The sequence below is a fragment of the Panicum virgatum genome, chromosome 9K (assembly GCF_016808335.1).
Source record: "Panicum virgatum strain AP13 chromosome 9K, P.virgatum_v5, whole genome shotgun sequence".
Lineage (NCBI taxonomy): Eukaryota > Viridiplantae > Streptophyta > Magnoliopsida > Poales > Poaceae > Panicum > Panicum virgatum.
Window position 1 is genome coordinate 17458765 of NC_053144.1, and position 23979 is coordinate 17482743.

The 23979-nt window shown below is 50.0% G+C and overlaps 2 protein-coding genes across 2 annotated transcripts; one reads left to right on the forward strand and one right to left on the reverse strand.

Moving 5' to 3' along the window:
* Nucleotides 1-21023: 21023 nt before the first annotated feature.
* LOC120647773 lies at nt 21024-21443 on the forward strand. Its single transcript, XM_039924617.1, has one exon. The coding sequence runs from the start codon at nt 21024-21026 to the stop codon at nt 21441-21443; it is 420 nt and encodes a 139-aa protein (XP_039780551.1).
* A 743-nt stretch (nt 21444-22186) lies between these two features.
* LOC120647774 (putative polyol transporter 1) lies at nt 22187-22660 on the reverse strand. Its single transcript, XM_039924618.1, has one exon. It carries the CDS (start codon nt 22658-22660, stop codon nt 22187-22189), a length of 474 nt encoding a protein of 157 aa, XP_039780552.1.
* Between the last annotated feature and the right edge of the window lie 1319 nt (nt 22661-23979).

Below are 23979 nucleotides of genomic sequence, written 5' to 3' on the forward strand. Positions count from 1 at the left end.
TGGCTCCTAAGTAAGTCGGTTCATATCTTGAGTACATACGATGATCTCAGGTCCTAGGACACAGCGTACATATTGTGTAATGAGAAGTCATCATCTCGTTTGGGTCAGTTCAGTCTCATGTCTCACATGAGCCCACATTATTAGTTTGGCATCCACATGTCCATGACTTGTGAAACGTAGTCAATCAACTAATACATGTGCTAGTCTAATATTCATGTGTGTCCTCACATGAACTCCGACTAGGAACATTTTAGAATATTCATACAAGTATAGAGTTTCACAAATACTTCACATAAGCATTAATCAATACAAGTTGTCATCCATGAATATTCAAGGAACACTTTATTAACCATGAATACAAGGAAATATGATTGCCTCTAGGGCATATTTCCAACAGTCTCCCACTTGCACTAGAGTCAATCCAGAATGTATCTAATACCCATTGCTCTTGTGTGCCTCTCATGCTTGGGCTGTGGAAGGGGTTTTGTCAACGGATCTGAAATGTTCAGGTCCGTGTGTATTTTCCATATCTTGATCTCACCCCGATCGATGAACTCTCGAATGAGATGAAATCGCCGCATAACGTGTTTACTCTTCTGGTGATTCCTTGGCTCCTTGGCTTGCGCAATGGCTCCACTGTTGTCACAGTAGAGATCCAGCGGGCTAGAGGCATTAGGGAACACACCAAGCTCAATAAGGAACTTCCTTATCCAAACACCTTCCTTCGCAGCTTCCTAAGCTGCGATGTACTCGGCCTCTGTCGTAGAATCGGCCACCGTCTCCTCGCTTGGAACTCTTCCAGCTAACAGCACCACTATTTATTGTGAACACGTAACTTGATTGGGACTTTGAATCATCTTTGTCAGTTTGGAAGCTAGCGTCGGTGTAACCCGTTACAACGAGCTCTTCCTCACCTCCATAGACCAAAAACACATTCTTAGTTCTTCTTAAGTACTTAAGAATGTTCTTCATAGCTGTCCAGGGACTCTCACCCGGATCAGACTTGTATCTGCTCGTAACACTTAGAGCATAAGAAACATCTGGGTGTGTACTTATCATTGCATACATGATAGATCCAATTGCTGAGGCATATGGAACTTTGCTCATGCACTCTCGCTCATCAGTCGTCGTAGGACACTGAGTCTTGCTAAGATGTACGCCATGTGACATAGGCAAGAACCCTTTCTTTGCCTCTTCCATGTTGAACCGCTTCAACACTTTGTCAATGTAAGTATCTTGGCTTAATCCTATAAGCCTCCTTGATCTATCTCTATAGATCTTGATGCCCAGTATGTATGCTGCTTCTCCTAAATCCTTCATTGAAAAACTATTTTTCAGTGAAGTCTTTATGAACTCAAGCATAGGAATATTATTTCCAATCAGCAGTATGTCATCTACATACAAGATTAGAAATGCAACAGAGCTCCCACTTTCCTTCTTGTAAACACAAGCTTCTTCTTCGTTTTTAATGAAGCCAAACCCTTGGACTACTTCATCAAAACGAATATTCCAACTCCGAGATGCTTGCTTTAATCCATAAATGGATTTTTGAAGCTTGCATATCTTTCCAGCATTGGTCGGATCGACAAAACCCTCGGGCTGCATCATATACACGTCCTCGGTCAGATTTCCATTGAGGAAAGCTGTTTTGACATCCATCTGCCATATTTCGTAATCGAAATATGTAGCAATAGCTAGAATAATCCGAACAGATTTAAGCATCGCTATGGGCGAGAAAGTCTCGTCGTAGTCAACTCCTTGAACTTGTCGAAAACCTTTTGCGACAAGTCGAGCTTTATAGATGTGAATATTTCCATCCATATCTTTCTTCTTCTTATAGATCCATTTGCACTCTATGGTTCTCACACCATCAGGCGGGTCTATCAAGTTCCAAACTTGATTTTCCTTCATGGATTCTATTTCGGATTTCATGGCATATTGCCATCTCTCGGAGTCAGGGTCTGCCATCGCCTCTGCATATGTCGCAGGCTCATCATTGTCTAACAATAATAATTCCCGTACTGCGCGGAGCCTTGCTGACCTTTGTGGTTGCGGAGGTGCTTCTGTTGCCATAGGCATCTCAACTTGTTCAGCTATATTAGCGTCACTTGTAGAGTCTTGTCCTATTGGCTCATCTCAAACTTCTTCGAGTTGCACCGTTCTTCTACTTTTCTCTCCTTTGAGAAACTCTTTCTCTAGGAAAACTCCGTTCCGAGCGACAAACACTTTGCCCTCAGATCGATTGTAGAAGTAATACCCTAAGGTCTCCTTTGGGTATCCCACGAATATGCACTTATCCGATTTGGGTGCAAGCTTGTCAAACTGGAGTCATTTGACATATGCTTCACAACCCCAAATCTTTAGAAAAGACAAACTGGGAGTCTTGCCAGCCCATATCTCATATGGTGTCTTATCTACGGATTTTGATGGCACCCTATTTAATGTGAAAGCTGTTGTTTCTAGAGCGTAACCCCAAAACGATAACGTTAGGTCCGACTGGCTCATCATTGATCGAACTATGTCCAACAGAGTTCGATTACGTCGCTCAGACACACCGTTTCTCTGAGGTGTTCCAGGCGGCGTAAGTTGTGGAACAATTCCGCAACTCTTTAGATGATTGCTAAACTCGTGGCTCAAATATTCGCCTCCACGATCAGATCGTAAAGCTTTAATTTTCTTGCAACACTGATTTTCAACTTCACTCTGAAATTCTTTGAACTTTTCAAAAGTTTCAGACTTATGCTTCATCAAGTAGACATAGCCATATCTACTCAAGTCATCAGTGAAAGTTATGAAGTATTGGAATCCACCTCTAGCAATCGAGCTCATTGGTCCACATACATCAGTATGTATGAGTTCCAGTAAGTCTGATGCTCTCTCTGGAAAAGTAACCAAGCTACGACATAACACCAGACCGCAACCCACATGGTGTCTAGCTCGGGCTCAGAGTACTGCGTCAGCGAAAACATCCCGAACAGGGCCGGTTCCACAGGCAAGGTTGGGTGTAGAACGATAACCCTACTCGGCGTCGTCTGGTACGAAGTCTGGGTCTTCCTCTGTAAAAAGTAAGAATGGGGTGAGTACAAACGTACACAGCAAGTTCAACCACACCCACGGAGGGGGTTATATCAGAATAATATGCACAGGTAAATCAAGGGTAAGGTTACGGTTTAGTTTGCAGAAAGCTAATTTTTATGCAGGGGTTTATTTAGCAGAAAATGTTTTAGAAACCAGTTTTTGTATTGAGTAACACGAAGTTCAAGTTTTAAACTGCTACCGGACTTCCCGTCCGTCGTAGCACACGGCACAACTGCCGGACACAATTCTAAAACAACTCACACCAGCCCATCCCAATAAAACACTAGTTATGTGACCACACCGTAACTCACCCAGTACTGTGGGCACGACTATTCGAATAGCTTTTAACTCTGCATAGGTGTGCAACTTTACCCACAAGTGGGTACCACAACACGAGCACCGAAGTGTCGGTGTAGATCCCGACATAGCCATTACCCACCTTCGCTAAACCTGACTAGCCATCACGGGATGCACCAAGGGGTCATCGACCGTTCACTTAGGTATAATCGGGCATAAGTCACTCGGGGCTTATCCCTTCTACTTAGTCACCCGTTGCTATCAGCTCTCCTGATGGCTATCAAATTAACTAGTGGGATTTATGCTAAGCCGTTGCCCATTCAACAGTCGAGTGGTTTGCACGATACTGGAGTTAGGTGAGATGACACACCAACTCGGTCCTTAGACACGACAAGATGGATATCTCCCTTCTTTGCCCTGCCACATTGGCACGAGCACACCAAATGGCAAATCCGTAGAAATGCCATCCATCCCGTCCAAACTTTCTTTACAAAAGCACCACATTTATCCCATCCCACATACGCACACATTTTCTTTATAAAATAAATCGTATTATGAGTAAAGTCCTAAGCGTTCTGATATCGATTAACATCCAAGCAAAATCAGACATTAATCTAGGTGGTCAAGGAATGGTCATCACAAATCAAGGGGTGGCTATCCAACCGTGTTTTCATGCAAGCAAAACTTATGCAATTTTATAAAACAGGCCATTGGGTTATGTTTATAAAAACTAGGACAGAAATATGCATCAAAGGATGGGATTGAACTTGCCGTCTTCGTAGCCTTCGGGGAGGTCCTGTCCTTCGGGCTCGGAGTCGTGGAACTGGTCCTCGTTCACCAGCTCGTAGTACTGCTCGTCAACGGGCTCCCCTTCGTTCACACCGTGGTCTATGACACGCATAAACAAACACACAATCAAGAAAAAGAAATAAAGGTTTTATCGTTGAGCTTGATTTGAAAACAATTAAGATATGGGGGTAGGAGGAATATTTTTGGGAGCATGGAATGATAAGTTAAAAAGGTGTTTAGGGGCTAAACAAGGATCTCGGGACCTTGTAAATATATTTTTGAGAGTGATAGGGCTTTGATTAGAATTTTTGGAAGTGTCAAGGCTGTCCTAGAAAATAGGTACAATGGATAGTATATGAGTTTTTAGGAATTTAGGAAAAAGAATAGATAGAATCGGAGTTGATACGGATGAGATATTGCAGTTATGGGATTGGGTAATTAATTAATCTCGAAAATGAAAATGTTTTATACGTGAGGAGCTTACGGCCTTGGGTCCCATGAGTTAAGCTAATGGACCAGAGGTGTTTTGGGCTTACGAGATGCGTACATGGGCTGCAGACTTGCATGAGCATTAACTCAATCAAGAAAATAGATCGTGAAGGCAGAGGAGAGCTCCGGGAGGGTTCTTAAAAGAAAAGGAAGGAAGGGAGGGGGTTTTGGGCAAAACTGCCCTCCTTCTTCTTCCTCACAATGGACAGAACAGAGGAGGCCATGGGAGGAGGCGGCGACCTTGGGCCCGTGGCCCTGGGGGCACGGCGGCGGTCGGGAAGTGGGGGAAAACGGAGAGGAGGCAGAGGGGGTCCGATTCCCCTACTCACCTCGGGCGGAGGTGGTCTGTGGAGGGCGGGCGACGGTGGCGTGTGGAGGTGGCTAGCTATGGCCGTGGCGGTGGCGCTGCAGACTTGGAGAAGGGGCGAGCGGTGGTGGAGAAGGTTGTGGTGGCCGAGAGCTGCGCGGAGGCCCTCTTTATAGGCCGGGAGATGCGGTGGAGAGGGGGGGCGCCAGTGACCGAGCTCGGCGGCCATTAATGGCGGTTTGGCCTCGTCGGGGTGTCGCGGAGCGGCGGCGCGATTCGCGGAGGCGTTAATGGTGTGGGGCGGCACTGCCGGAGTGGTCACGTCGCCGGGGAGGTGCAACGTTGACGCTGTGAGCGTGCCGAGGCGAGCACAGGCAACGCGACGCCTCGGGCAGGCGGTGCTGTGCGAGCGTCATTGGTGGTGGCGTGCTGGCGTGCGGATGGCGAGGCGATGCGACGCTTCGGGCTGGCGGCGACCTTCGCAGGCGGTGCTGTGCCGAGGTCGTCGGTGCTGTGCGTGTGCGGCTTGGCACGGCCGTGCGTGCGGCTCGGCGCGGTGTCGGGTGCAGCGTGCGGTCCTGTCGCGGGACCGGTGTGTCGCGCGTGCGGCGAGGCTGCAGCGGCGGGGTCCGCGGCGAGGCGTGGCATGCGAGTTGCAGGGGTGCGTTGCCTGGCGTGCTTTAGTTGTTTGCTTGCCTGCGTGCTGGGTGCGTGTGCGTGGGTCAAGCATGTGGGTGTTGCACGGTTGGGCTCAACAGGAAGAAGAAGGACTAGCAAGAAGGAAGCTAGTTGGCGTGATCATGGATTAGAGAAGAAAATTATTAGGTGATACTTAGGCCAAGGAAGGATTAGAGGCTCGATCGGAAAAGGGGTTTAGGAATGACTTGAGCTCAACAATAAGAAATTTTTTGAAAGAAATGTTTTGACGCGTGATTTAATTCGGTAAATTTTTGGGATGTTACAAACCTACCCCACTTAAAAATGAATCTCGTCCTCGAGATTCGGCTGGCTCCTAAACAGGTGGGGAAATTCTTTCTTCAGAGCGTCTTCACGTTCCCACGTCGCTTCTTCTATTCCATGTCTGCTCCACTGGACTCTGCAAATCCGTACTTGGGAGTTTCTTGTCCTCCTGGTGACAGTGTCCAGAATCTTGACCGGTATCTCCTGATATCGCAGGTCTGACTGTAGATCTATCGCTTCTATTGGCATGTGTTCTATCTCGGGAACCATCAAATACCTTCTCAACTGCGAGATGTGGAAGACCGGGTGTATATCCGACATTTCTTCTGGTAGCTCTAGGCGGTATGCCACTGCCCCAACTTCCTTCAGAACTCGGTATGGTCTAATGTACCGAGGGGCCAATTTTCCTTGCACCTGAAACCTTCGGGTTCCGCGAATGGGTGACACCTTGAGATACACGAAATCTCCTAGGTTGAAACTTATTTCCCATCTTTTCTTGTCGGCGTAACTCTTCTGTCGGGACTGGGCTGCCTTCAGTTTTTCTCTAATCTCGGCAACTCTTTCTTCTGCTTCCTTTATGAGTGCGGGGCCGACTAGGGCACGTTCTCCAACCTCTGACCACATCAGCGGTGTTCTGCACTTCCTTCCATAGAGGGCTTCGAACGGTGACATCCCTAAACTTGCTTGGTACCCATTGTTGTATGAAAACTCGGCATAGGGTAAACTTTGCTCCCAATCTTTGCCATAGGTGAGGACACACGCTCTTAGCATATCTTCCATAATCTGGTTTATCCTTTCGGTCTGACCATCTGTCTGCGGGTGATAAGCGGAGCTAAAATCTAACTTGGTGCCCATAGCTTTATGCAAGCTTTTCCAGAATCTAGAGGTGAACTGGGTCCCCCTATCTGAAACAATTCGGCTGGGCACACCAAGCAACTTTGCTATGTTTTCCACATAGAGCTTGGCCAACTTCTCTCCGCCATAGTTGGTCCGTACGGGTATGAAGTGAGCTGATTTAGTAAGTCAATCCACTATTACCCATATGGAGTCGTGTCCTTTCTGGGTTCTGGGCAAACCCACTACAAAATCCATCCCTATCTCATCCCATTTCCAAACCGGAATGGGTAAGGGTTGCAACAAACCTGCCGGCTTCTGGTGTTCGGCTTTGATCCTTTGGCAAGTATCACAACGGGCGACAAATCGTGCAATGTCCGCCTTCATTCCATCCCACCAATATTTTCGTCTTAGGTCCATATACATTTTGGTGGATCCTGGGTGGATGGAGTAGGCCGAGTTATGGGCTTCGTCCATGATTATCTGCCTGAAGTCCCCCTTCTGGGGCACACAAATCCTATCTTTATACCATAACGTCCCCTTATTATCCACTCTAAAGTCTGGTGCCTTATTTTCTCCGGTCTGCCTCCGTATTTCCATCAGCCTCTTGTCTAATCTTTGTGCCTTTCTGATTCTGTCCTCTAGTGTGGATTGGATATTCAGCACTTGGTTGGAGCCTCGAGGGACAATGTGCACATTTAATCGTGCCATCTCCTCGCACAGATGGTCATCCTTGGGTCCATAGGATTTTCGGCTTAGGGCATCGGCTACTACGTTTGCTTTTCCCGGGTGGTAATGGATGTCCAAATTATAGTCTTTGACTAATTCCAGCCATCTTCTCTGTCTCAAGTTCAAGTCTGGCTGAGGGAAGATATACTTCAGACTTTTATGGTGGGTATAGATTTCACATTTATTTCCAATCAAATAATGCCTCCAAATTTTAAGAGCGTGCACTACGGCTGCAAGTTCCAAATCGTGGGTCGGATAGTTCTGCTCATGAGACCTGAGCTGGCGGGAAGCATATGCAACGACTTTCCCGTCTTGCATCAGTACACAACCCAATCCCTGTCGGGACGCATCACAATAGATGACAAAATCCCGATGAATATCTGGTAGGGTCAGTACTGGAGCGGTAGTCAATCTTTGCTTCAGTTCCTGGAAACTCCTTTCACATGACTCTATCCAGGTGAATTTCTTCTCCTTCTTGAGCAGTTCTATCATGGGTCGGGCTATCTTAGAAAATCCTTCAATGAATCTCCGATTATATCCAGCTAATCCAAGGAAACTTTTGATCTCACTGACGTTGGTCGGTGGTTGCCAATTGGAGACTGCTTCGACCTTCTCGGGATCCACTGCTACTCCTTCTGCGGTCAGAATATGACCGAGGAAGGCTACTTTCTCTAGCCAAAACTCACACTTGCTGAACTTGGCGTATAGCCTATGCACTCTCAGCTTTTCCAAAACTACCCTCAGGTGCTGCTCGTGCTCCTGAATGCTCTTCGAGTAAATAAGTATGTCGTCGATGAAGACTACGACAAACTTATCTAACTCGTCCATGAACACCTTGTTCATGAGGTTCATGAAATAAGCAGGTGCATTTGTCAGTCCAAAAGACATCACTGTGAACTCAAACTGCCCGTATCGGGTGACAAAGGCTGTCTTCGGGATATCGCTCTCCCTAATCCTGAGCTGAAAATATCCGGACCTCAGATCAATCTTGGAGAAGTACTTGGCCCCTTTTAACTGATCAAAAGGTCATCGATCCTAGGAAGGGGGTACTTGTTCTTGATAGTGACTTCGTTAAGTGCTCGGTAATTAACACACAACCTCATACTTCTGTCCTTCTTCTTGACGAATAGAACCGGGGCTCCCCAAGGAGACGAGCTTGGCCTGATGAAGCCAATTCGTTGTAACTCCTCTAGTTGTTTCTTTAACTCTGCCAACTCGGATGCTGCCATCCTATAAGGTCTCTTGGCTATAGGGGCAGTTCCAGGGACAAGGTCAATAACAAACTCTACATCTCTATCTGGTGGCATACCGGGAAGTTCTTCGGGGAAAACATCTGGGTACTCATTCACTACGGGGACTTCTTCCAAGGTCTTGACTTCCATGCTAAATACCATGGGGTTCGATCCACTTTCCCGGGTATGACAGGTCACTCGTACTCCTTCTGAGTTTGTTAGGTGTGCCACCTTATCAGTACAGCCTATGAGGCCATTGTGTCGGCTTAACCAATCCATTCCAAGGATTACGTCTATCCCTTCTGACTTAAGTACTACTAGGTCCGCTAAAAACTCTACCCCACTTAAGTTGATCCTTACCCGTAGACAACCCAGTTGGCACCTGATGTCACCTCCGGGTGTCCGAGTTAATAGGGGTGTTTTTAGTAGTACTGTAGGTATTTTATGTTTCTCCACAAAACTTGAGGATATGAATGAGTGTGATGCTCCTGAATCAAACAGTACTGTTGCGAGGGTTGAGCTGACTAGGTACTCACCGAGTACTATGCCCTGAGCTCCTTGAGCTTCCTATGCGTCGATGTCGTTGACGCGGGCTCGTCCATACGACTGCTGAGGCTGCCTCGTCTGCTGGCTATTGTTGTTGGTGTTGTTGTTGCCGCGGATGGGTACTCGGTTGGCACCCGTCAGAACTGGCTTTGGTCCGTTCACCGTGTTGGAGAAGGCTGACGTAGCGGGCTTGTTCTTGGCATACGGACAGTCGGCGATGAAATGTCCCGTCTCACAGCAGTTGAAGCAGGCCCTCACATTGCTGTCGCTAGTGGTGACCTGGCTTGCATTACTCTGCGGGGCCCTCATGGTGTTCTGGCTTCTGAGCTGGGTGTTAGGGGCCCATGGTCCTGTCACTTGAGACTGAGTTCTGTACTGCATTGGGGCTTGGGACCTTGGTGCGTTGTAGCTGAAACTTCTGGGCTTCTGGAAACGATCCTGCTGGCGTGACTTGCTCTCCAGGAACTTGCGCTTGTTATCCTTTCTTTCATCAATCTTGGCCTTCTCTGTGAGGATTGCCTTGTTCATCAAGGTGTTGAAATCAGGATAGATCTGAGGGGTGAGCAGTGTTCTGAGTTCTGGGTTTAGTCCCTTCTTGAACATATCCTGCTTCTTTTCGTCGTCGTTCACTTCTTCTGGTGCATAGCAAGCCAGCTCCATAAACTGGTGGGTATACTCTTCCACCGACATACTCCCTTGCTGAAGTGCGCGGAATTCATCCGCCTTGTGCTTCATGGTGGCCGAGGGGATATGGTAGCGGCGGAATTCCCTCACGAATTCATTCCAAGTGATGGTGGAGGCATCTTTGGCAGCAGCGCAGTAATTCTCCCACCAGGCTAAGGCAGACCCGGTGAGTTGATGTGCTGCCAGCAGAACTTTATCCCGATCCTGGCACTCGAATGGCTCAAGCTTCCTCTGGATCACACGCAGCCAGTCATCTGCATCCAAAGGGTTGCTGGATCTAGCATAGGTGGGCGGCTTGGTCCTCAGGAATGCTGTCAGCTTGTCATTCATGGTTTGTCCTCGTGGCTGCCTATTGACAAGAGCATTGGCTAGTGTTTCAAGGATGAGGGTCTGATTGTGGATTATTTGTGCCAGGACCCCGAGGGGTGGTAGTGGTGGTGGCAGTGACATTTCTTGGTTTTCTCCTCGGTTCTGGCTCACTTCTTGTTCATCCTGAGGAGGACTCTGTCCATTCGGCTGCACTCCCACTTCAGCGACTGGAGGGATCCGGTTGCGGGAGGCTCTCGTGACGCTCCGGAAAACCATCTGAAGATCGAGTGGATTGAGACTAAGATTAGGTGATGTTTAAGTTGTTTAATACATATTTTGAAAAGGCAGTATCTACCTACTGCCGATAAGCACACAATCAACAAGCACACACACAAAGCATACAACAAGCACAAACAACTTTATTACTGCAAGGGAGGGTACAACACGGGCAAGGCCAAATGCGTACTACACGTCCGGGTACATAACATCAAAAGAAAGGGGGCACACATCTTCTTCGGACCACACGGCTTCATCCCTCGACGGTCGCTAGCACTTTAGGCAAACTCATCGGCTTGAGTGGGTTCTTCCCTTGGAAGGGAACTCACGGCTTCTAGGGGAATGAGCGGTCCTTGCTCGCCGTCCTCTAGATCTCCGTTTTCCCGGGGTTGCGTAGTGGCTTCTCTTGCGGCAGTGGCTGTAGACCTCCCAGGGTTCTCGGGTAGAGCTTGCGGGTTTCCAAAGAGTGGTCTCCATCCTATGACGGGCGTTCCGAGCAGAACATGGTCTTCTCCTATTGCCGGGACTGGGGTTCCACTTCGAGCCCATTCCTGCATACACCGGTCCCGAGCTTGCCTGAGGCTCTCCTGAGCAACTGCTTCACTGCTGACCGCAGCTGCGGCTCTTGCCTCGGCTTGGACTGCTCGGATCTGTTGCAGTCTTACCGCGAGTTCTGCTTGCTCGGCTCGATGGGTCTGCTCCCTCAGCAAGTTGGCTTGCTCGTCAAAGAGCTGATCCAAGGAGGCTAGGTAGGTAGCCACTTGGTACAGGAGGCCTTCTTCATGGCGGCGCCGTTCCAGGCTTCTCATTCGAGCTTCCCAAACTGGAGTTCTGATGGCCGGTGCAAAGAACCTCATTGGTGTAGGGGCGAGGTGTCTTTCGAAAATCCGGCACAGGTAACGGAGCGCTTTCCTGACGGCTAAGGGATAGGTGTCCTGGTGCCTAAACCCTGTAGCGGTCACTCTCCATGACTGGATGTCTGGGTAGCGGTCACTTCTGGCGATGACTAGGATCACCCTGCAGCGGAGAGTGTCATGATGCTCGTACTCTCTACTGTAGTACCTTGGGCGTTCCGTGACGCCAAGGCTTTCCAGGGCGTTGATCAAGAGGCTGGGGAAACCAGGTGCAGTTTGACAGTCGCCCTGGGTCCATCCTTCCTCAGACATCTGAAAACAAAGATAGGGTGAAATACTTGCACAACTATTTGATGTACACAAAGGAGGTAGATGATATTTATTATTGCAACATGGTGGGGTACAACTTCATGGGTACACGATTATTAGAGCAGAGGTTCTAGCTTAGGGGCTACTCCTATCATGGGGATTCTTCCTCGATCCTAAGGGAGCGCTTCTTCAGTGGGAGGTACCGATCCATCGCGTCATCTTCGGTCTGAGTACCTCTATCCCAGTGGGTTTCTTCGGGTTCTTCTTCTTCTGTCTGAGTACCTACATCCCAATGGGTTTCCATGGGTTCTTCCTCTTCTTCTTCCTCTATCCATCCACCTATTCCTCTGCGGGCCTCGTACTCTCGCATACGGGCTTGGAGGGCGGCTAGGGAATTCTCGGCGCGTGTGACTCTTGCCTGTTGTTCTTCCAGTTCCGCCTCTTTTTCTTGCATTTGGACTTGGAGAGCGGCTAGGGAATATTCGGCGTGTACGGTTCTTGTCCGTTGTTCGTCCAGTTCTTGGGTTGCCTTTTCTGCTCTGTGGACTTGTTGCTTCAGTTGCACCGCTTGTTCACGGTAGAGTTCATCCAGGCCGGTGAGGTAGATGGACAGGTGAGAGACCGTGTCTTCTAGGTCTTCTTCTTCTCTTCCAAGTCCTCTCATTCGGGCAATCCATGTGCGTCCTCTTCCTTCAGTCGGCAGGAAAAATCCCATAGGAGTCCACTGAAGGTGATGCCTGTAGATTGTGCGTAGACGTCGCAGGACTTTGCGGGCGGCCTTTCGATAAGTGTCCGGGAAGCAAAAACCAGTGGTGGAGATGAACCAGGAATCCACATCTGGGTAGCGGGTGCTCCTTGCCACGAAGATCATCAGGTCGCACCGAAGAGTGCCCTTGGAGTCTCACTCCCGATAGAGAAACTCTGGTGGGTCCACAACTCCGATGCGTTCCAGGCTGAGTATCAACAACTTAGGAAGGCCGGGCTCTGCGTGACAGATTCCGCCGATCCATCCATTGTCAGCCATCTGGAACAGGGCAAGAACCAGTGGTGTGTGTTTGTGTGAGAAAAGGTTAAGGAAGGAATAATCCTAGTGTGAAAGGGCTTAAAACAGGGTTTCGCTCCTAGGGTCACGTCCTACGGCCAACCTATGGCTCTGATACCACCTGAAGCGTCCCCTCATAAAAGAGAACTTAAATGTGATACAAACATTAGTCCCAGGAGGCTGATGCCACATTTATTACATCAGATGGTTCATTACCATACAAACCTCCGAGGAGAACACTCGATACAGATGATAATAAAAAGTAACCAAGCTACGACATAACACCAGACCACAACCCACATGGTGTCTAGCTCGGCCTCAGAGTACTGCGTCAGCGAAAACATCCCGAACAGGGCCGGTTCCACAGGCAAGGTTGGGTGTAGAACGATAACCCTACTCGGCGTCGTCTGGTACGAAGTCTGGGTCTTCCTCTGTAAAAAGTAAGAATGGGGTGAGTACAAACGTACTCAGCAAGTTCAACCACACCCACGGAGGGGGTTATATCAGAATAATATGCACAGGTAAATCAAGGGTAAGGTTACGGTTTAGTTTGCAGAAAGCTAATTTTTATGCAGGGGTTTATTTAGCAGAAAATGTTTCAGAAACCAGTTTTTGTATTGAGTAACACGAAGTTCAAGTTTTAAACTGCTACCGGACTTCCTGTCCATCGTAGCACACGGCACAACTGCCGGACACAATTCCAAAACAACTCACACCAGCCCATCCCAATAAAACACTAGTTATGTGACCACACCGTAACTCGCCCAGTACCGTGGGCACGGCTATTCGAATAGCTTTTAACTCTGCAGAGGTGTGCAACTTTACCCACAAGCGGGTACCACAACACGAGCACCGAAGTGTCGGTGTAGATCCCGACATAGCCATTACCCACCTTAGCTAAACCTGACTAGCCATCACGGGATGCACCAAGGGGTCATCGACCGTTCACTTAGGTATAACCGGGCATAAGTCACTCGGGGCTTATCCCTTCTCCTTAGTCATCCGTTGCTATCAGCTCTCCTGATGGCTATCAAATTAACTAGTGGGATTTATGCTAAGCCGTTGCCCATTCAACGGTCGAGTGATTTGCACGATAGTGGAGTTAGGTGAGATGACACACCAACTCGGTCCTTAGACACGACAAGATGGATATCTCCCTTCTTTGCCCTGCCACATTGGCACGAGCACACCAAATGGCAAATCCGTAGAAATGCCATCCATCCCGTCCAAACTTTCTTTACAAAAGCACCACATTTATCCCATCCCACATACGCACACATTTTCTTTATAAAATAAATCGTATTATGAGTAAAGTCCTAAGCGTTCTGATATCGATTAACGTCCAAGCAAAATCAGACATTAATCTAGGTGGTCAAGGAATGGTCATCACAAATCAAGGGGTGGCTATCCAACCGTGTTTTCATGCAAGCAAAACTTATGCAATTTTATAAAACAGGCCATTGGGTTATGTTTATAAAAACTAGGACAGAAATATGCATCAAAGGATGGGATTGAACTTGCCGTCTTCGTAGCCTTCGGGGAGGTCCTGTCCTTCGGGCTCGGAGTCGCGGAACTGGTCCTCGTTCACCGGCTCGCAGTACTGCTCGTCAACGGGCTCCCCTTCGTTTACACCGTGGTCTACGACACGCATAAACAAACACACAATCAAGAAAAAGAAATAAAGGTTTTATCGTTGAGCTTGATTTGAAAACAATTAAGATATGGGGGTAGGAGGAATATTTTTGGGAGCATGGAATGATAAGTTAAAAAGGTGTTTAGGGGCTAAACAAGGATCTCGGGACCTTGTAAATATATTTTTGAGAGTGATAGGGCTTTGATTAGAATTTCTAGAAGTGTCAAGGCTGCCCTAGAAAATAGGTACAATGGATAGTATATGAGTTTTTAGGAATTTAGGAAAAAGAATAGATAGAATCGGAGTTGATACGGATGAGATATTGCAGTTATGGGATTGGGTAATTAATTAATCTCGAAAATGAAAATGTTTTATACGTGAGGAGCTTACGGCCTTGGGTCCCATGAGTTAAGCTAATGGACCAGAGGTGTTTTGGGCTTACGAGATGCGTACATGGGCTGCAGACTTGCTTGAGCATTAACTCAATCAAGAAAATAGATCGTGAAGGCAGAGGAGAGCTCCGGGAGGGTTCTTAAAAGAAAAGGAAGGAAGGGAGGGGGTTTTGGGCAAAACTGCCCTCCTTCTTCTTCCTCACGATGGACAGAACAGAGGAGGCCATGGGAGAGGGCGGCGACCTTGGGCCCGTGGCCCTGGGGCCATGGCGGCGGTCGGGAAGTGGGGGAAAATGGAGAGGAGGCCGAGGGGGTCCGATTCCCCTACTCACCTCGGGCGGAGGTGGTCTGTGGAGGGCGGGCGACGGTGGCATGTGGAGGTGGCCGGCTATGGCCGTGGCGGTGGCGCTGCAGACGTGGAGAAGGGGCGAGCGGTGGTGGAGAAGGTTGTGGTGGCCGAGAGCTGCGCGGAGGCCCTCTTTATAGGCCGGGAGAGGCGGTGGAGAGGGGGGCGCCAGTGACCGAGCTCGGCGGCCATTAATGGCGGTTTGGCCTCGTCGGGGTGTCGCAGAGCGGCGGCACGATTCGCGGTGGCGTTAATGGTGTGGGGCGGCACTGCCGGAGTGGTCACGTCGCCGGGGAGGTGCAACGTTGACGCTGTGAGCGTGCCGAGGCGAGCACAGGCAACGCGACGCCTCGGGCAAGCGGTGCTGTGCGAGCGTCATTGGTGGTGGCGTGCTGGCGTGCGGATGGCGAGGCGATGCGACGCTTCGGGCTGGTGGCGACCTTCGCAGGCGGTGCTGTGCCGAGGTCGTCGGTGTTGTGCGTGTGCGGCTTGGCACGGCCGTGCGTGCGGCTCGGCGCGGTGCCGGGTGCAGCGTGCGGTCCTGTCACGGGACCGGTGTGTCGCGCGTGCGGCGAGGCTGCAGCGGCGGGGTCCGCGGAGAGCGTGGCGTGCGAGTTGCAGGGGTGCGTTGCCTGGCGTGTTTTAGTTGTTTGCTTGCCTGCGTGCTGGGTGCGTGTGCGTGGGTCAAGCATGTGGGTGTTGCACGGTTGGGCTCAACAGGAAGAAGAAGGACTAGCAAGAAGGAAGCTAGTTGGCGTGATCATGGATTAGAGAAGAAAATTATTAGGTGATACTTAGGCCAAGGAAGGATTAGAGGCTCGATCGGAAAAGGGGTTTAGGAATGACTTGAGCTCAACAATAAGAAAATTTTTGAAAGAAATATTTTGACGCGTGATTTAATTCGGTAAATTTTTGGGATGTTACAAACCTATTCCACTTAAAAATGAATCTCGTCCTCGAGATTCGGCTAGCTCCTAAACAGGTGGGGAAATTCTTTCTTCAGAGCATCTTCACGTTCCCACGTCGCTTCTTCTATTCCATGTCTGCTCCACTGGACTCTGCAAATCCGTACTTCGGAGTTTCTTGTCCTCCTGGTGACAGTGTCCAGAATCTTGATCGGTATCTCCTGATATCGCAGGTCTGGCTGCAGATCTATCGCTTCTATTGGCATGTGTTCTGTCTCGAGAACCTTCAAACACCTTCTCAACTGCGAGATGTGGAAGACCGGGTGTATATCCGACATTTCATCTGGTAGCTCTAGGCGGTATGCCACTGCCCCAACTTTCTTCAGAACTCGGTATGGTCCAATGTACCGAGGGGCCAATTTTCCTTGCACCTGAAACCTTTGGGTTCCTCGAATGGGTGACACCTTGAGATACACGAAATCTCCTGGGTTGAAACTTATTTCCCGTCTTTTCTTGTCGGCGTAACTCTTCTGTCGGGACTGGGCTGCCTTCAGTTTTTCTCTAATCTCGGCAACTCTTTCTTCTGCTTCCTTTATGAGTGCGGGGCCGACTAGGGCACGTTCTCCAACCTCTGACCACATCAGCGGTGTTCTGCACTTCCTTCCATAGAGGGCTTCGAACGGTGACATCCCTAAACTTGCTTGGTACCCATTGTTGTATGAAAACTCGGCATAGGGTAAACTTTGCTCCGAATCTTTGCCATAGGTGAGGACACACGCTCTTAGCATATCTTCCATAATCTGGTTTACCCTTTCGGTCTGACCATCTGTCTGCGGGTGATAAGCGGAGCTAAAATCTAACTTGGTGCCCATAGCTTTATGCAAGCATTTCCAGAATCTAGAGGTGAACTGGGACCCCCTATCTGAAACAATTCGGCTGGGCACACCATGCAACTTTACTATGTTTTCCACATAGAGCTAGGCCAACTTCTCTCCGCCATAGTTGGTCCGTACGGGTATGAAGTGAGCTGATTTAGTAAGTCGATCCACTATTACCCATACGGAGTCGTGTCCTTTCTGGGTTCTGGGCAAACCCACTACAAAATCCATCCCTATCTCATCCCATTTCCAAACCGGAATGGGTAAGGGTTGCAACAAACCTGCCGGCTTCTGGTGTTCGGCTTTGATCCTTTGGCAAGTATCACAACGGGCGACAAATCGTGCAATGTCCGCCTTCATTCCATCCCACCAATATTTTCATCTTAGGTCCATATACATTTTGGTGGATCCTGGGTGGATGGAGTAGGCCGAGTTATGGGCTTCGTCCATGATTATCTGCCTGAAGTCCCCCTTCTGGGGCACACAAATCCTATCTTTATACCATAACGTCCCCTTATTATCCACTCTAAAGTCTGGTGCCTTATTTTCTCCGGTCTGCCTCCGTATTTCCATCAGCCTCTTGTCTAATCTTTGTGCCTTTCTGATTCTGTCCTCTAGTGTGGATTGGATATTCAGCACTTGGTTGGAGCCTCGAGGGACAATGTGCACATTTAATCGTGCCATCTCCTCGCACAGATGGTCATCCTTGGGTCCATAGGATTTTTGGCTTAGGGCATCGGCTACTACGTTTGCTTTTCCCGGGTGGTAATGGATGTCCAAATTATAGTCTTTGACTAATTCCAGCCATCTTCTCTGTCTCAAGTTCAAGTCTGGCTGAGGGAAGATATACTTCAGACTTTTATGGTGGGTATAGATTTCACATTTATTTCCAATCAAATAATGCCTCCAAATTTTAAGAGCGTGCACTACGGCTGCAAGTTCCAAATCGTGGGTCGGATAGTTCTGCTCATGAGACCTGAGCTGGCGGGAAGCATATGCAACGACTTTCCCGTCTTGCATCAGTACACAACCCAATCCCTGTCGGGACGCATCACAATAGATGACAAAATCCCGATGAATATCTGGTAGGGTCAGTACTGGAGCGGTAGTCAATCTTTGCTTCAGTTCCTGGAAACTCCTTTCACATGACTCTATCCAGGTGAATTTCTTCTCCTTCTTGAGCAGTTCTATCATGGGTCGGGCTATCTTAGAAAATCCTTCAATGAATCTCCGATTATATCCAGCTAATCCAAGGAAACTTTTGATCTCACTGACGTTGGTCGGTGGTTGCCAATTGGAGACTGCTTCGACCTTCTCGGGATCCACTGCTACTCCTTCTGCGGTCAGAATATGACCGAGGAAGGCTACTTTCTCTAGCAAAAACTCACACTTGCTGAACTTGGCGTATAGCCTATGCACTCTCAGCTTTTCCAAAACTACCCTCAGGTGCTGCTCGTGCTCCTGAATGCTCTTCGAGTAAATAAGTATGTCGTCGATGAAGACTACGACAAACTTATCTAACTCGTCCATGAACACCTTGTTCATGAGGTTCATGAAATAAGCAGGTGCATTTGTCAGTCCAAAAGACATCACTGTGAACTCAAACTGCCCGTATCGGGTGACAAAGGCTGTCTTCGGGATATCGCTCTCCCTAATCCTGAGCTGAAAATATCCGGACCTCAGATCGATCTTGGAGAAGTATTTGGCCCCTTTTAACTGATCAAAAGGTCATCGATCCTAGGAAGGGGGTACTTGTTCTTGATAGTGACTTCGTTAAGTGCTCGGTAATTAACACACAACCTCATACTTCTGTCCTTCTTCTTGACGAATAGAACCGGGGCTCCCCAAGGAGACGAGCTTGGCCTGATGAAGCCAATTCGTTGTAACTCCTCTAGTTGTTTCTTTAACTCTGCCAACTCGGATGCTGCCATCCTATAAGGTCTCTTGGCTATAGGGGCAGTTCCAGGGACAAGGTCAATAACAAACTCTACATCTCTATCTGGTGGCATACCGGGAAGTTCTTCGGGGAAAACATCTGGGTACTTATTCACTACTGGGACTTCTTCCAAGGTCTTGGCTTCCATGCTAAATACCATGGGGTTCGATCCACTTTCCCGGGTATGACAGGTCACTCGTACTCCTTCTGAGTTTGTTAGGTGTACCACCTTATCAGTACAACCTATGAGGCCATTGTGTCGGCTTAACCAATCCATTCCAAGGATTACGTCTATCCCTTCTCACTTAAGTACTACTAGGTCCGCTAAAAACTCTACCCCACTTAAGTTGATCCTTACCCGTAGACAACCCAGTTGGCACCTGATGTCACCTCCGGGTGTCCGGGTTAATAGGGGTGTTTTTAGTAGTACTGTAGGTATTTTATGTTTCTCCACAAAACTTGAGGATATGAATGAGTGTGATGCTCCTGAATCAAGCAGTACTGTTGCGAGGGTTGAGCTGACTAGGTACTCACCGAGTACTATGCCCTGAGCTCCTTGAGCTTCCTATGCGTCGATGTCGTTGACGCGGGCTCGTCCATACGACTGCTGAGGCTGCCTCGTCTGCTGGCTATTGTTGTTGGTGTTGTTGTTGCCGCGGATGGGTACTCGGTTGGCACCCGTCAGAACTGGCTTTGGTCCGTTCACCGTGTTGGAGAAGGCTGACGTAGCGGGCTTGTTCTTGGCATACGGACAGTCGGCGATGAAATGTCCCGTCTCACAGCAGTTGAAGCAGGCCCTCACATTGCTGTTGCTAGTGGTGACCTGGCTTGCATTACTCTGCGGGGCCCTCATGGTGTTCTGGCTTCTGAGCTGGGTGTTAGGGGCCCATGGTCCTGTCACTTGAGACTGAGTTCTGTACTGCATTGGGGCTTGGGACCTTGGTGCGTTGTAGCTGAAACTTCTGGGCTTCTGGAAACGATCCTGCTGGCGTGACTTGCTCTCCAGGAACTTGCGCTTGTTATCCTTTCTTTCATCAATCTTGGCCTTCTCTGTGAGGATTGCCTTGTTCATCAAGGTGTTGAAATCAGGATAGATCTGAGGGGTGAGCAGTGTTCTGAGTTCTGGGTTTAGTCCCTTCTTGAACATATCCTGCTTCTTTTCGTCGTCGTTCACTTCTTCTGGTGCATAGCGAGCCAGCTCCATAAACTGGTGGGTATACTCTTCCACCGACATACTCCCTTGCTGAAGTGCGCGGAATTCATCCGCCTTGCGCTTCATGGTGGCCGAGGGGATATGGTAGCGGCGGAATTCCCTCACGAATTCATTCCAAGTGATGGTGGAGGCATCTTTGGCAGCAGCGCAGTAATTCTCCCACCAGGCTAAGGCAGACCCGGTGAGTTGATGTGCTGCCAGCAGAACTTTATCCCGATCCTGGCACTCGAATGGCTCAAGCTTCCTCTGGATCACACGCAGCCAGTCATCTGCATCCAAAGGGTTGCTGGATCTAGCATAGGTGGGCGGCTTGGTCCTCAGGAATGCTGTCAGCTTGTCATTCATGGTTTGTCCTCGTGGCTGCCTATTGACAAGAGCATTGGCTAGTGTTTCAAGGATGAGGGTCTGATTGTGGATTATTTGTGCCAGGACCCCGAGGGGTGGTAGTGGTGGTGGCAGTGACATTTCTTGGTTTTCTCCTCGGTTCTGGCTCACTTCTTGTTCATCCTGAGGAGGGCTCTGTCCATTCGGCTGCACTCCCACTTCAGCGACTGGAGGGATCCGGTTGCGGGAGGCCCTCGTGACGCTTCAGAAAACCATCTGCAGAGCGGGTGGGTTTGCCATAACGATTTTGGCCTTTCTTGTTGCATTGCGTGATCAGGTCACCGCAGTTGTACCACATGGTATCCGCGAGCCTAGCTAGGGAACACGAACCTGTAGAATACCCTGTCCCGGAACCGCCTGACCACATGTACCCAAGCACATCTGAGGACTAAGCTCCCGCGTCGCTCTCCCAGGCGTCACGGGGGCCTCCACGCGCCGCCGCCCAACCCACGCCATAGGCCGCCTCCGGTGGCCGCCGCCGTCACCGGCGACCATCCGGGCGGCGGCGGCGGCCCACGGCCGAGCTGAAGCCGGCTCGGTTCGTCCCTCCCTCTCCTTTCCTCTCCCTTCCTTCGCTTCTCCTCCCGCCGGCCTTCTTGACATGCCGCCCCACCGCCGGATCCGGCCTCTCCCTCGCCGCATCCGGCGGTCCCTGGGCCGGATCTGCGCGCTGGGCCAGCGCGCCGGGGGTTTGGGGCCCATGGCCACGCCACCGTCTTGGGTTCGGGGCCCCCTGGCCAAGCCGCCGCCGCCGCCGGGGGGTTGCCGCCGCGCTGCGCTCCGGTGGTTGGGGGACCCCTGGCCGCCGTCGCGGGGGTTCGGGCCCCTGGCCGCGCCGCCGCGGGGGCTGTCGCCGCGCCGCGCTCCAGTGGTTGGGGGCCCCTGGCCGCGCCGCCGCTCGCTCGGGGCGGTCCTCCTCTCGCGCCGCCACCTGGTGGTGGCTGGGGGCCGCGGCTGCGCCGCCGCTCGCCTTGGAGGCCGGCCGTCGGCACCCATCCCCATGCGCGGGCTATACGCCTAGTTAATGAAAAAGATCCGAACATAGAGAGAGAGAGCGTGCAGAAATGCGAAACCATATGTACATGTGACCGCATCAGGTTCGAAAGTGAGTTCAATCATTATGCAACATTATCGATGAACCTTTGCTTTGAAACTCTGGAGGCCTTGCTTGCTAGACCAATCTCAATGTGTGTCATATAAGTGTTATTAGTATTAAATTTGCTAACATAACAGAGTTATTGTAAAGACAGAAGAAAAAGTTTCATGAAATGTGAGAGGAGTATCATCACCATGACCCTCTTTCGGCTCGTTATCTAGGTTACAACTATACGATGACACTCCCTATTGAGATTGGGTTTGTTGATAGGGCTTTTGGCAGCCAAAATTGCATATTGGGGAAAAACTAGGGAGAGGAGAGTACACCAAGATGCAACAAAGGAGTAGGAGAACTCACAAACAAATCCGATCAAAGATAAAACCATAACACAAAATGAAAGACTGCCATCGATGGTTGATTAGTGCCACTACCAAAACAGCATATACTTGCCAGTTACATTGCAGCCATTGCACACAGCACCACCCCTCGTAGCTATGCCGACCCGCCGCAGCATGGCATCTGAGAGACCGCCCAACAGAAAGGGGACTAAAGTCGGTCGCGATGGAGACGACGCGAGGGGTCTAACTCGCCTGTTCATTATTCAACGTATAATTCTGTGGCATGAGCCTATAGCTTGTGCCTGCCGGCATTTTCACGTTTGCCTTCTACTAGGCCTTGGTGTCTTGTGTACTATCTGGCGGCAGTGGCGTGTCCACACCATCCGCTCCGGTGCCCGTGTTGGCCATGGTGCCAAACAGCGTGCCCATCTCCTCCAGCGTCCGGCCTCGAGTTTCCGGGAGGTAGGCGAACAAAAACACCCAACCGAGCATTGTGATGCCAGCGTAGAGGAAGAAGCTGCCGCCGGTGGTGATGGCCGTCGACAAGGACAGAAAGGTCATGGTGACCACGCCGCTCGCCAAGCGGTTGCAGGCCACGCCGAGCTCGCAGCCGAGGGCTCGCAGCCGTTGCGGGAAGATCTCGGAGCTGTAAACCCACGCGATGGGGCCGAGGCCCATGGAGAAGAAGCCGACGTACGCCATGTTGGACGCGACACACAGGGCGATGGCCCACGGGATCCTCGTGCCCGGGTGGCGTCCGACGACGGCGAGCCCCGTCGGGAGGCCGAGGAGCGAGAGCACCATGCCTGCCGTGCTGCCGAGCAGCAGCGGCCGCCTACCGACGCGGTCGAGCAAGAACGTGGTGTTGGCGCTTTTTACGGGCCAACACATGATCGCGCTAGGTCGCGCGACGCGAGAAAGAGCTCGTTGCAACACCTCCTGCGTGGAGCGGTCAGACCAGTCAGAGGGACCGGTCAGACCGGTCGTCGTGCACAACGGCGACGATCCGACGAACGCTCGCCCAGAAGGGACCCCGTCGGGGCAAGCGCACGTAGGGTTGCCCTAGGCTCGGCAGGCCAGCTAGGGCGTCCTCAAACGCCATGGAGACGAGAGAAGAATAGCATGTCGAGGTTGGAAAAGTAGGATAACGAGAAAGAAAGGTAAAAACGATAAGGATAAATGTATTTGATTGGTTCGATTGAGTTCTTCTTTCAATCGGCCGTGACCCTTTATATTTATAGGGTGGGGAAGACTTACCCCGCAAGAAATCCTGTTTACAGATCTAAATCTATTAAGAACTCTAATTGTACCCGAACTCCTCCTAGACCGGTCAGACCGGTCGGACCTACCAGTCAGACCGGTTGGTCATGCCAGACCGTCTACAAACGGAGCTGCACGACGGTCGGACGTCCGGCAGCCTATATTCTCGCTGGATGTTTTACTTGCTTCTTGACGAGTAGATTGATTTTGACGGTGATGCCTTCAAATTCTCCCAATGATCGCGACGATGGGCCCCACGGTGGGCACCAACTGTCGGTATTTTTATCGCTCATCTACCTTGAAATGACCTAAGGTAGGAGATTGTTGGGAGCAGATCGCCGAATCTGGAACTTGAAGGTAAACGCAAGGACACAAGACACAAATTTAGACAGGTTCGGGCCGCCGGAATAGCGTAATACCCTATGTCATGTGTGGTGGTTTGATATATTGCGCCCTGCGCTGGTTCATACCGATCTAGGTACCCCGCCCTCCTTTATATAGTCCAGGAGGTAAAATTTTAGTCGGTTTACAAGGTATGAATCCTTGGAGGATTACAAAGTAGACTCCTAGGAGGATTACAGAGGAGTTCTAGTTGGAGTCCGGTTTCTTCCTTTCTTATGGATATCCGGAATCTTCCTCATATCTATGCGGTGTGCACAGTCCCGTGGGCCCGGGTCTGACAGCAGCCGATCGGGTAAAACCTAAGTCACCGTTTCATTTTATAATAACGGTAGCAACATGGTAAGAACACCCAATAGGCCAACAGTCCATTGCAAATCGCGGAAAAAATGGGATTTAAAAGAGACATTCCCTTTCTGAGATTACATTCTGGAAAAGAAAACACTCACATCCCTAGTCGACTA

Coding starts and splice junctions, on each gene's coding strand:
- LOC120647773 (XM_039924617.1), top strand. CDS start 21,024: ATGCCGCCCCACCGCCGGATCCGGCCTCTCCCTCGCCGCATCCGGCGG.
- LOC120647774 (XM_039924618.1), bottom strand. CDS start 22,660: ATGGTGCTCTCGCTCCTCGGCCTCCCGACGGGGCTCGCCGTCGTCGGA.